Source organism: Hypomesus transpacificus, chromosome 1 (genome assembly GCF_021917145.1).
Source record: "Hypomesus transpacificus isolate Combined female chromosome 1, fHypTra1, whole genome shotgun sequence".
Lineage (NCBI taxonomy): Eukaryota > Metazoa > Chordata > Actinopteri > Osmeriformes > Osmeridae > Hypomesus > Hypomesus transpacificus.
Genome location: NC_061060.1, coordinates 10,163,499 through 10,176,990, shown reverse-complemented (window position 1 = coordinate 10,176,990; position 13,492 = coordinate 10,163,499). Strand labels below are relative to the sequence as shown.

The 13,492-nt window shown below is 41.1% G+C and overlaps 2 protein-coding genes across 3 annotated transcripts; both read left to right on the top strand.

Annotated features, from left to right (window-relative positions):
• Positions 1–2,687: 2,687 nt before the first annotated feature.
• On the top strand, positions 2,688–7,804 carry slc25a43 (solute carrier family 25 member 43). Of its 2 annotated transcripts, none has more exons than XM_047024686.1 (5): positions 2,688–3,159; positions 4,072–4,313; positions 4,566–4,738; positions 6,042–6,176; positions 6,717–7,804. In XM_047024686.1, the coding sequence occupies exons 1-5, from the start codon at positions 2,888–2,890 to the stop codon at positions 6,942–6,944; spliced, it is 1,050 nt and encodes a 349-aa protein (XP_046880642.1). In that variant the 5' UTR covers positions 2,688–2,887; the 3' UTR covers positions 6,945–7,804. The 2 variants fall into 2 exon arrangements, with proteins under 2 accessions (XP_046880642.1, XP_046880651.1); XM_047024695.1 differs by lacking the exon at positions 2,688–3,159 and adding an exon at positions 3,809–3,870.
• Positions 7,805–8,809: 1,005 nt separating this feature from the next.
• slc25a5 (solute carrier family 25 member 5) lies at positions 8,810–11,203 on the top strand. Its single transcript, XM_047022901.1, has 4 exons — positions 8,810–9,096; positions 9,922–10,408; positions 10,522–10,662; positions 10,768–11,203. The coding sequence occupies exons 1-4, from the start codon at positions 8,986–8,988 to the stop codon at positions 10,923–10,925; spliced, it is 897 nt and encodes a 298-aa protein (XP_046878857.1). The 5' UTR covers positions 8,810–8,985; the 3' UTR covers positions 10,926–11,203.
• The last annotated feature ends 2,289 nt before the right edge of the window (positions 11,204–13,492 follow it).

Genomic DNA, 13,492 nt, shown 5'->3' with positions numbered 1-13,492 from the left:
GGGGTACAGTAGCCATGGTGGCTCTGAGAGGTCTCTGACCTAATGGGTCGAGGGTTTGGGGGAAGGCCATCTGGCTTCCTGTTCCTTAGATTTGATATTGATTTATTGGCTGTACATGTGAAGATAGGAGGACACCAGCTGCCAGGAGACCAGAGCTCTTAGCTCACCCCCAGTCTCCTCCTCCTCCTCCTCCCAGACAATGAGCCTCTTCTGCATCTGTATCACTGTGTTGTCTCAGATCATTGGAGTCCATTTGAATACTATACAACACACCACTACACAAGACAACTATGTTGTACACAGGGCATTTATTTAGGCAAGAAGGGCGGAATACAGTTTTTAGTTCATGGAAACTAGAGAGTAACTGTCTGACTACATTTCTTCACACACGATAGACACTGGCAATAGATTCCCCAAATAGTGAAAGGAGTGTCAATAGCACAGACTATAAAGAAAGCCTTATATTACCTTGACAAATGTAGTTTATCTATCTGTTGTTCAGGGCATTGCTAATAACTCCTTCCCTCTCACAGTTAACCCATTACAGAAACCATTCATTTACAAGGTTGCTTCTGTGCATAAAAACTCTCCCCTTCCTGTGAAGTGGGCCAGAGAGTGTGGCCTAAGCCTCGCAGGGCTAAATTACAGGTGTCGGCCTAGACCCTCTGTGAGTTGTTATTATTCCTCACACCCCCCACTGTCAGTATTTCATCCCCCACTCTCAACCTTCAGATCCCCACCCCCATCCTTTCTTTTCCCTTTCTCTCCCTGCCCATTCCCACCCAATACAAGCCTGTGATGTGGCTGTCTCAGATAATGAGGTGAGAATTTTATTGCAGCAGTCTCTGAGCCTGGCACCAGTCTGTGAGGAGGAGGAGAACTGAGGACTTTTGCGTCTCCCACACCATTGCTGGTCCACAAGCGCCCTCTACTGGCTCAGATAAACCACAGTAAATCCACACTTCCAGCTCATCTTGAGCTTCAAAGTGAGCATAACAATGTCCTGACCAGCCTCCTCCTGCTGCTATGTGCCAGTTCCTGGGACATGGAGGCCTCAGGGAACAAAGAGATTTCTGAAACTCGAGTGCCAGTTTGTGATGGATACATACACATTCAGGAAACCAGAGGGCACTATATACGTACAGTAAAGAGGCAGTGCTCTATCCTCACTCCATACAAAGGGTGGTGGGTGAGTACAATGTGAGGGGGGGGGGGGGAGAGCATCAGATGATACCAAGGTTCAACGGAGCCAGAGTGGCAACAGATACACTGGGTTTCCCCCGTTAAATCACTCAGGCACCAGTTGATAAGACGCAGCACACAACACAAGCACACTTCACACCACTTATCTTTTAAGAAAGCAAGCCCATTATCTTGTATTAGGAACCACATGCATATGACAGTGAGATCAAAGGGGGATTTCTTAACACTTTCAAAGGAAGCTCTGAGTCTTTTATTGTCTTTGGGACCAGGGACAAATCTCATTCCCACTCTGACATTCTTCAATTGAAGCAGGGTGACAGTCAAGAGGAGCATGACTTCTAAAGCGGAGCCCCTTCCCACACCGAGGCATCATTTCAGCTCCCCCCCTTGTTTGTTTTCTCTATCTGGTGTTGCATTGTGAATTACCATTTGTGTAGGCCTGTGCACTTCCACCAAAAGGATTATGAGAGTTCATGTTTTTATACTTTTTCAAAAGATTGGAATCAACAGGCACATACTTCAATGTCGTGACTTTTATGATTTAAGTGTACCTCAGGAAATGTGAAATAAATGTGGCAAAGGTTTATATCTACAATGTGCTGACTCACTATTGTTTATGATAAATGATTTACCATTTTGTTGTCCTTCACCCAAACCTATCATACTCCCAATGAGGAGGAGTTGCAGAGAAGGGGAAACCTCTTTTGAACAGACCGTCATTTCCTCTGGAGGACTCTGTTATTCCAGTGGTCTTTGTGAATGAGCCAAGTGGCCCAGCCACAGACAGGAGGTGGGCTCTTCACAGGCAGCTGAGGTTGTCAGCCCGGCAGGGGAGGGAGGAACTCCTGGCAGGCGGACATAGGCAGAAAACAAACACTGGCCACTGGAACAGGAAAGGAACTACAAGCCCCTGTTGATACATTGTGTGCGTGTGTGTGTGTGTGTGTGCGCGCGCGTGCGTATGTGTGTGTGTGTGTGAGACTGATGGGAACAATGGTGGTCAGTGAAGGAATTAGAACCAATAAACAGTTCAAACATGCTTTATTATATGATCTGGCTTCATGTCATTTACCTCAGTGATCCTGCCCCTGGATGTTATGACTCCACTCTTAGAACTTATGACTCACTGTCCCCTCAGTCTAAACTTCAAGCTTGGACCAAAACATTAACATCAGCTATCATATTTCAATGTTATTCATGACTGAGGTGTGATTACATTTCTGTAAGGTTTGCTTCTAAAAGTGAATAGAAATTCCACCTCTGTAAATGGCTAACTTTGAAACAATTACACCGACCAAAATGTGTAATGTGCCACCCGGTGAATAAAATAACAATAGTCTCTCTCTGTAAGGTCTACCTACCTCCACTCCCATGCTTGTTTTCCGTTGTGCTCTATCACTGCTCTTGAAAGCTGAAATGAATCGAAATGAACGGACTTAGAACTCCCCCTAGTGGTGTTACTGGAGCATTGTTTCAGTCGCCCCAACGTCCCTCTGGCTTGAACAACGTGACATACAACGGATGACGTATCTCGAGGTTGGTGTTCAGTCGGTCTTCACATAAACAACGCTTGAACTTGGTACCCATAGAAATAACCCTTGTGGTGCTCTACTGCTGAAGACAATCTTTCGACTTTTTAGAACTGCAAATACATCTACGAAACCGATATTAAGACTGGATAGCTATGGCTACAGTTAAAAAAGACGACAGATTGACAAGTTCACAAAGCTGCTTGTGCGTTGGTTTTGCTGGGGTTTTTAGTAAAACTGTCACCTCGCCTCTGGAGGTGGTAAAAATCAAGAACCAAGTTGGAACATTTCACTGTAAGAAAGGGGTTTGGCACAGTTTTCTTCTCATTTATCAAAATGAGGGCCTACGAGGGTTTTTGAAAGGAAATCTCGTTTCCTGTCTCCGGCTATTTCCCTACAGTGCTGTCCACTTAGCAACATATAAAAAGTGAGTTGATATCCAGATTTTTGTTTATTGGTTTGAAAGGTTTGATAGAACATGAATTGCATCTCTGTCAAACTAATAGCTCTTTAGACCTTGTTTTGTTTAGACGTATTGTTAGCTTGCTATGTTGATTAGCATTGCTAGAGCTACTGTAGTACTAGTCATTATTTTGACAGCTGTACAGCAGCCTACTGGATTCGTTTTTTATCGTCATACTTTATTATTGTATTTGAATTTAATTAAATGTGTCAGTTTGTCGCTTGCTGTGTTTCTACGGTAGTTTTTTAGCTCGCTAGTTTCCTTAGCTTTGTTAGCTACATCATCATGTTTACTCTTACATTGGGGACAGCACGTCGAGCTTCCGCCCATAGAATGACTAGTTACGTCATGTCACACCTTCTAGTCTCGTCCAATCAGACAAAATAGAGCTCCTGGTTCTACTGAACAAGCCATCATGTGAAGATAAATCGTTAACCATAGGCAAACGAAACGTTGCCTTTACCTGCTGTAACCATTAATAGATACATGTGCAATCCTACCCGACCATGCCCTAAACGGAGTCATGGTACATTATTTTCGGGCGTTGACATTTAGTATAAATAGTCTCGCGTCAGCCGACACGTGTAAACAGGCACATGTAAACACGACCCCCGGCACCTCCTTTTCAGTGACAGTCAAGTTCCCAGGTTCAGAATTTCACATTCAATTGTAAAGGTTAGATACGTACGGTCCGATATTTATTTAGATTTACAGATTAATCGGAATGTATAGCAGGAGCATAAGATTAGTTGACAGATCTATGTGTGAACTAGTAAAAGTTCGATAAATTAGTTTTAGTTTGACAATACAAGAGAGATGGTTTTAGTTTGACTAACAACAGAACTCATTTGTGTATTTTTTTTATTCTTTCTCTAGGATTGTCCACCTTCACATGGATGAGCTGGGCTACATCTCTCAGTGGAGGGCCATATTTGCAGGCGGTCTGGCTGGCATGACTGCCGCCCTGGCCACATACCCTCTGGAGGTAGCAGAGACACGTCTCATTGCTCAGAACTGCATGGAGCCCTCGTACAGGGGAGTGGTCCACACCCTCTCCAAGATCTATGGGACGGAGGGTCTTGTTGCGCTCTACAGGGGGTTCTCCCTCACAGTTATAGGTATGTATGCTCTCTTGTGTGAAGGGGTGTGCATTTAGTCAACCATCCAGCCTTACTTCTTTTTTTTACATTTAGTCATTTAGCAGACGCTCTTATCCAGACCTCTTATTTAGTCATTTAGCTGACACTCTTATTTTAAAGTGAATATTAATTCATATTTATGATTCATATCATATTCATTTAAATAACCAAACTGTTTACCATAGCTGTCGCTGTAATTGATACAAAGCTGTAAACTCTTTATTCTAACAGGTGCATTCCCCTTCTCTATTGGCTGCTATGCAGTCTATATCAACCTGGACAGACTGTGGCAGGAGCCTTCCTTTCGCTTCACTCCCCTGCAGAACTTCATCAATGGCTGCTTTGCAGCAGGGGTGGCTCAGACTCTCTCCTACCCATTTGAAACTGTGAAAAGGAAGATGCAGGTCAGTATTTTAATACATGAAGCTGTCTTATACCACTGTATAGTGCAGCATCTGTCAATTGTAGTACCACTGCTGTCCATAAGAGGGCATGTTCATACATGACATAATGAATGTATCCCTCAATGAGAAAATTATATGGGAATACTTTATCCCATAAGGTACCACAGTTATAGAAGTTGTGCATTTTTGTCTCAAAATGTTTATAGACAGTTAAAAGAAAGTGTTTTTATCGCGTGGTATAATTTAATGTATCCTTTCACTTGTTTTGTTCTGTAAGTAAAAGAAGGACACATTGTGTTCAATACTATTCCAAAGGACAGAATACAACATCCGGTTTTATCGGCCTATAATTAGCAACCACAAGGTTCTGCAGCAGCTGAGAATGTGAATGTCGTTCAGGGTCTGCACTCACTATAGATAAGTTCTCTAAAGATAGCTGGTAACAGTGGATACACTGAGTGCCAGGTCTACAAAGGAGTTAATGAAACACAGAGCACTATTCTACTATCATATTTTTATGTAAGATGTTTTCAGTTGATGTGCTTAATGACATAGAAAGCAGTCCAATCAGGTTCCTTCTGTAAATATTTTTTGTACAGAAAGTAACAAAGAGAATCATATCACATGACCTACAAATGTTTAGGGAAATTTGAACTTACTTTAAGGTAAGGTACTTGTTTTTAAATGATCATAGTGGTATAGTACGGCATTTGCAAATGTAACCATTTTGAGAACAAAATACTTTGATAACTTTTGGTAACTTTTTATTTGTGTTTTATGGGGGAAACTTAATCACCACTGAAGTCATGTATGGGGTTAATGCAAAAGCACAAAAAAACTTGATTGTAAAGGACAATGCAAATGACAACTGGAAACCTACGACATCTGGTTAATGCATTATTTCACCTCTTGCCAATCAGTAAGGGAGGAGTCACTGTAATGACTTGAGTGCTGCAAGCAGACTAGAGTCATGTGAGATCAGCTGAAAATGTCTCTCCACAAGGGTTGAACGATAGTATGTTTTAACAGTATAATCCTGCTTCCTTCATACAATGTTCAAAGATTGTAGATTTTGAATAATTCTTAAATTTAAGTTGGTTTAATGTCAATAGTATCTATATTGTTTTCAACATATCTCTCTGTTAGACACAGATACAATACATGTGGGAGCATCAACTACTTATCAGAGCAGATACATGCATTCTCAATCCATCTTACAGGGTTCCATTTCACCCTACTTGTAATTCATTTAATCAAGGTCCTTTGCAACATCATATTTAATGCTGTTCTCTTTTCTTTCAAGGCTCAGAGTCCTCACCTGCCCCATTGTGGAGGGGCTGATGTCCACTTCACTGGGCTGACAGACTGCTTCAGGCAGGTGATCAAGAACAAAGGCATCATGGCACTTTGGAGTGGCCTCACAGCCAACTTGGTCAAGGTGGGAACAGATTGATAGCATTTTCAATACATTTGAAACTGTATTACACATATTCATATTTCTATACTAACAACTATTTACTATACTTAATAATCAAATAATTACTGGAAAGTGATGGCGGACTCCTGAGAAGTTGGTGTCTGTGTCTTCAGTAAAAGAATAGTAGCCTGTGTTCCAGACACGGTGTGAGGAGGCAGGACTCAGAAACACTGCAGTGGTTTGGTTGTTATTCAGAACAGACATGTTACAAGCTGCCAGAGCAGGCTCTGTTCCTGGAACAGCATGCGCTGCTCTCGTCTTTCATCTCCAAATGACATTTCATGATAGCTGCACGATTGCTGTTATACAGGTGAAAGGGCTGAAAGTTGCCCGAAGGGGCACACATACTGTAAAAGGCAGAGAACAGTCAGTTGTAGTTGTAATAATCAACCATTTGATGGGTATTTTATTAGGACTTGGTATTAGTTTATTTAGGGTTTTCATGAATGATCCTAATGTGCTGTTTTATCTGTTATTAGAACTCTGTTTTTTCTTTCACAGATTGTACCATACTCTGGCCTGTTGTTCAGCTGCTTTGAGATGTGCAAACAGGTCTGCCTTTACCGCAATGGGTACATTGTATCTCCTCTGAGCTACAAGTTAGCACCAGGCGTGGACCAAAGCCTAGGTCCTTCTGAGTTAGAGGAGATGAAGAAGTACTTGAAAAATAGAAACTTTCAGTCACAGGAATCTTCGATGGGAAATCGCTGGGGATACAAGTCCTCGTAGGACTGGTAGGATTTGTCATTGATTGCTGACCCTATTGGGTTAGAAAAGGGCCTGTCTTTTGATTCCAGAGTAAGTCTGAAATATTTGTTGGAATCCAATACTGTAGAGATGGAAATCTGATTGATTTCAGGTCTACTTCTCAGACATGCTCAATGCAGTGTAGTGTCAGTGCATAAGCAAACATTTTATATAAAATTCCAATATTGACAATGATGGTCATTTGGTTCATCATTTATACTATGTTATATACTCAGGCAGTTATTGTTACAATACAATAATAAGAGCTGCATTTTTACACTCCACAAACAGCACAATCTACGGTCATAGAAATACCTAATTTTTACCTCAATATTTAGTATTTTATTTGACTGGGCTATCACTGTATGAAGTATGTATATCAGTTGCACTCGTTCTGAGGGTATTTACATGCGCCACATGGCTTAAACTCTGTCTGGTATAGACGTCAATAAGAGAGCATAAACCTGACCTATTTTGAGAATGTAGTTCTTACTACAGTCATGTGCATTAGTCAATGTTTTAAGATGTAATGTATTTTAACATACTTCAGCTCATGTATTTATGTGCCTTTTGGATTTCTGTATTTATTATGGGGCTATTTGTTGATCATTCTAAATGTAAATAATGAGACAAGGCCATAGCACATATGATTATGTGTCTAGCAATAAGACAATATTAGCACTCCAATATTACTTTGAGCTGACAACGTGCAAGAACTATATGTTTAGATAGGTATGGTCCAGGAGTCATTTAAAAAGTGTTTTAGTAGTGCAGTCAGTATGTTGCTGTAAATGACAAAAGGTGATATGAAGTATGTTACAACATTAAATTATATCACAAAACATTGTTTTTGGAACATTTTGTGAAATATTGAAAGTCCCTAATGAGTGTTCTATAAATTCAAACGTTGTGGATCACAAAGCTATTTATTTGCTTTGTATGGCAACTTAAGAGTACTTGGAAATAATTACACATTCCTTTAACCTTGTTCAGAACATGTTCTGTATTATAATGGCCTGTACTTCCAAAATGCTATGTTTTGTACACAGAAAGCTTTCCCACCTGCACTGTTAGTTTGAAAGGCCTTGAATGGAACCGCCATGTTTGCCCTCACAGTCATTGGTTTGCACCTATAAGCTCCTTGGTTTGCCCTAGTGAAGTGACAGTAATTTGATCTGAAATATGTCCCCCACATAGAGAACACCACAATAACCAGGCCCTGCAAACAGTTGGAAAGCAAGATGAACTCTTTGAAGATAAACATGAGAAGTAACTGTTGTACCTTCTCCACAATCATTTAAAACCATTCTTTACATATCTAATTTAACCATATGTTATCTATGGTTATAAAACAGTTTGACCAAGCACAGCACTGCATTCAGAATAATCTATCTCTTAGGAGGTCATGTGATCTTGTAGTCAAGGACACAAAAACGGACTGGTTCAGATGACCTTTTTTCCTCTACAAGGGGCCCTGTCACAGCTGATCATTAACTCTGTCAGTTGCGTGTCAGTTGCTCCAAGCTGAAAGATACTGACCTTGGACTCACCTCACATTAAGGGGGCATGCAAACTGTCTGGTTTGTCAAAAACAGTTTTAGTAACAATTAATCATATATTCCATATAAAGAAAATATTTGTGCTAAGAAAGTGCAACAAATTGTTACTGCCTGGTAAAAAATTATACACTTCAGTTTCGTGACTTTCGTGTACTAATGTAGTAAGTCTACATCAAAGGTGAAGTCAGACCTAATAATCTCCTCAAACCATAACCTTCCAAATATGACTGACTTTTCAGGCGAGGGCCTTCATACAAACGACTGAACCCCGCCCACTAAATGCATTCGCGCACCAATGATAAGACGGTTTTGACGCTCTCGTTTGGTCTCGCGCACACATTAGTCTTAAATCCGTTCTCAAATCGACTGTTCTTCCCATTTCGCCTACACCGGCATACCACTCCAGTCCCGCGACTGAACGGCAAGGTTTCTTTGAGACGAAGATTATACTATCAACCGCAAACATGAATGAGACGGCCGTTTCTTTCGCCAAGGACTTTTTGGCCGGTGGTATTTCCGCTGCCATCTCCAAAACAGCAGTCGCCCCCATCGAGAGAGTGAAACTCCTTCTCCAGGTCAGTGTTCTTGGGCGGACTGATGAAGAACATTTTGTGCAACAGGATTTCTAGAACAAGTGAACGCAAAAGCATGCAAGAGTGTCATTCCCGTTATAAAGATAATGATGTGATGGTTGTAGGCTAATCTGGTGTTGCTTGCTAATAATACCTAAATTGTATACTACAGTAGTAGTCAAATAAGTGGCGTAGTAAATGCTAGCCAGCTCGTTAGCTCACATAAGCCCGTTTCGTCCAGACCTTGGCGATTAGTCCGACAGGTCAGTTGAGAGCAGTAAGCCATTTCATAGATTGAACAAACTGTTCTCACTTCCCTGCTCTAGTCCGAAAAGTTGGCGAATGACATTCCATTGTGTTAGAAATGAGCTAAAATGAGTGTCTGATGCTAGTTCTAGGAAGTAGACATTGGTTTTAAACAACTAGTTTTTTCTTTTCTCTAAATATTGCAACGGGTTTTAAAGTAAATTTCGAATGACACTTTAAGATTCTGTCCGGTTGCCTTATTTGACTTTTAATCAGTAGTTTTTTTTATTTGGTAGAATTTCGATTTACAACGTGTGTCAAATATGGCGCAGTACAGTAGACTCACTAGGCCTACTAACCAAGGTCGATGCAAGGGGAGGGAGGCTTCTTGTTCGGGCCCATTCAAATGCCAACATAGCTCGCGTAGACGGGGGCGGGCCTTCTACAACAAGCCCGTCGTATTTCAGTGCGAAGTGACCAATGCTATGTTTGTCAAAATTAAACACCAGCACAGCACAAAATGCAAAGTATGTCAGTGAAGTGCACATTTTAAATCCTTCTAAACATTTCTTGTCTTTTCAGGTGCAACATGCCAGCAAACAGATCACAGCCGATATGCAGTACAAGGGCATCATGGACTGCATCACCCGTATTCCCAAAGAGCAGGGTTTCCTCTCATTCTGGAGAGGTAACCTGGCCAATGTCATCAGATACTTCCCCACCCAGGCCCTCAACTTCGCTTTCAAGGACAAGTATAAGCAGGTCTTCCTCGATGGCGTGGATAGGCACAAGCAGTTCTGGAGGTACTTTGCTGGTAACCTGGCCTCCGGCGGTGCTGCCGGGGCCACCTCCCTGTGCTTCGTCTACCCCCTCGACTTCGCCAGAACCCGTCTGGCCGCAGACGTCGGCAAGGCAGGTGCCGGTCGTGAGTTCAGTGGCTTGGGTGACTGCTTGAAAAAGATTTTCAAGTCTGATGGCCTCAAGGGTCTGTACCAGGGCTTCAACGTGTCTGTCCAGGGTATCATCATCTACAGAGCAGCCTACTTTGGTGTTTATGACACAGCCAAGGGTGAGTTGTCAGGCTTTCCCAACATTAGTCTGTAAAGCTGTTTTCTAAAAAATGTATGTGATTTTGTAAAAAGTCCTCCAGCCTTTGCTGATCCTTTCATGTTGACTCTGCAGGTATGCTCCCAGATCCCAAGAACACACACATTGTTGTCAGCTGGGCGATTGCTCAGACTGTCACTGCAGTTGCTGGTTTCACTTCCTACCCCTTCGATACCGTCCGTCGTCGCATGATGATGCAGTCTGGCCGCAAAGGAGGTAACCTCTTGAGAATGCACTGTAGTCCAGTCTCCCATAATACAGTCATGATTGATCTGTTACAACCCTAATTAACATCAAACTTGTGTGTGTGTCCTTATTCAGCTGACATCATGTACAGTGGCACCATTGACTGCTGGAAGAAGATTGCTCGTGATGAGGGCGGCAAGGCCTTCTTCAAGGGAGCCTGGTCCAACGTTCTCAGAGGAATGGGTGGTGCCTTTGTGCTGGTGTTGTATGACGAGTTGAAGAAGGTCCTCTAAATAGATTTTTAGGTCCAATGTAAATGTTGAGGTGTTCAACACTGTAACATCTTTTGGAAGGACTCTTAAATTCTGCCTTATTTATCGGGACCAACTAGTATATCAGTGCTAGTTGTACTTTGGGAATCAGTTTCTTTTGGCCATGTTTGGTTTGGTTTTGTGCCCCTCACAATTGGAATGTCATTCTTTGTATAAAGAAACCTTTGCTGGAAGGAAAGTTTCTACCAGATTGTCTGTTTTAGATAAAAAATGCAATAAAGGAAACCTACTGAACAAAACCACACTTGAATGCCTACCTTGGTTTTGAATGTGTGTGTGTTTTGAAAGGATAACATACCTGAATAGAAGTGAGTTCGTAGTAAGGCTTAGTTGTGTTGCTTCCCTCAGTCAGGTTTAGTGTAACTCAGGGAGCCGCTTGGTGTCGTCTTTCATGAGGTGCAACCTGAGTACTGGCTCATGGTGGTGAATCACTCCAGGGTTGTATGTGGACTCGAGCCAAGATCAGCCAAGAAGATTTGTGACTAGTTGTAATCTATCACCACTTTTAAAAAGTTTGAATGGAATGCTGGTGGGATTACAAATGTATGTTAGAATTTGTAGAAGATGGTGTTACAGTAACTGCAGCTAAATTGAGAAATATTCCTAATTGTGTGTTTGTGCAGTTGTAGATGCAGGTAAACATGGACTAGAATTTGTTGTGACATGGATTACTCCAGTGTTCTAAATATATTTGATCCCCCATCAAGCGTCCTAGTGTTCTTTAGGACTTTGACCTTGAATGTGTGTTTGGCAGTCAAGAATGTTGATGACTTTAGACCTGCTGTAGAGAACGATAAATCAACTCAGTGAAACATACACGTATTTGTGAAGAAAAACGACATATAAGCCATTGAAAAAGGTTTGAAGCAGTTCTGATGGAGGTTTGACATAGTGTAGCTTGAGAACCCTATACCTCACTGGAGTGTTGTGACTGACATTGCTTCAGAAACACAATTGCAGCAGCTGACATGGGAGGGAGGCCAGACTCATGCCATCATGGAGAAGTGTGGACCTTCCTTGTCCTTTTCACTGCAGCTCTACTGTTTGCTCTTCTGTAAAACAGGCCTGCACAGACTGTAAACCTTGGCCTTGTGCCACCTACTGGATGGATGAGTAAGGGAAACAGCCATATTAGCACAATGAACTTTACATCATCTTCTGACACACCTTAATTTGTGTCACAGCCTCTTTCTGATTACACATGATTTACCCAGTTGGGTATAGGAGTAATCGTCCTCTCACTCTTTTTTTATAATTAATCCCTATAATCACTCACACTAAATTAGGGATCAAATTGGAGCTACTGTCAACAAACTTGTTCAAAAACGTTTTATGCTAGCCTCAGGGATTAGAGAGAGTGAGAACAAATACTAGATAGATTTGGACTCCGGCATTGGGCTGACTGATACTGTACTCTAGCCATAGTAGTTTTAAGTCATTGGTGTAATCTCAGGCAAGACGCCTACTTAGATTTACAATTTATTTTACCCTCTTGGATTTAATCAGTTGACCTCTTGTACTAAAACAGTGCTTTAGCTTTGATACCCACGTATATGATTGAAACATGTAACAGCAAATAAAATGTTGTTGTGGGATTAAACATGAAACAATGATGTCCTAGTATGTTTTATAGAAGATATCGTACATTATTAAAACTTGAAACACTTAACCCTTTTAAATACTCTTTTATTGAGAATTTTCACTTTCCATCACAGTAATACATTGAAACAGTAAAATAATACTATTGTCAGGTTTTTACAGACTTGGGGTTAACACACATTTTCACTGATCATAAAACACATTTAGAACTAAATTATATTAAACACAATGTTTTTGTTTTCAAAAGGGATCTCTCTTTAGTGAGACTTGTCATTGATCATATGTATAAGTCCAAAAGTCTGTTCTCTGCCTTGCGGCAGCTGTCACTGACGTTGTGGCTGCGACATATCCTATGTGCCTGCTTGTCAGCAGTATTGTACTGGAGGTCAAGGTTATTGATTGTCCTGCTGCCACACATGTTGGTTGTGCCTGCTTAGCAAGGGTATTGTCTTGAACATTAAGATCCAGAACGGTCAAGATGGTAGTAATCTTTTATTGATTTAGAAATCATTCTGGCAATTATTGCTGAATGACTTCTATTTAAAAACTATAATTGTAATTTATTATTTAAATAATAAATGTTTGATCAATAATTTGAAAAGTCAGGTTGACTCATGAGTTCCCCTTGACCATTCCTTCTACGGTAGAGGAAATCATCTACTTCTCACAGTGATCTTTGAAAGAACAAAGACAACATATTATCTAATTCATAAAAAAGGAATGGGCTGTACAATGTATTCATTTTCATGACATTATCATCATATGTGTGTCTCAGGCACGTCACTGCAGTACCAGCATTTGAGGAAATGCATACACTGAAAAAGACACTGAAGAGAACCTTCTGTGAACATATCTGCAGATAGTGCCATCATGTGGTGAATTGTCATAAACCTGCTTCACAGTATTTCCTCATTCACATAAGCTTACAT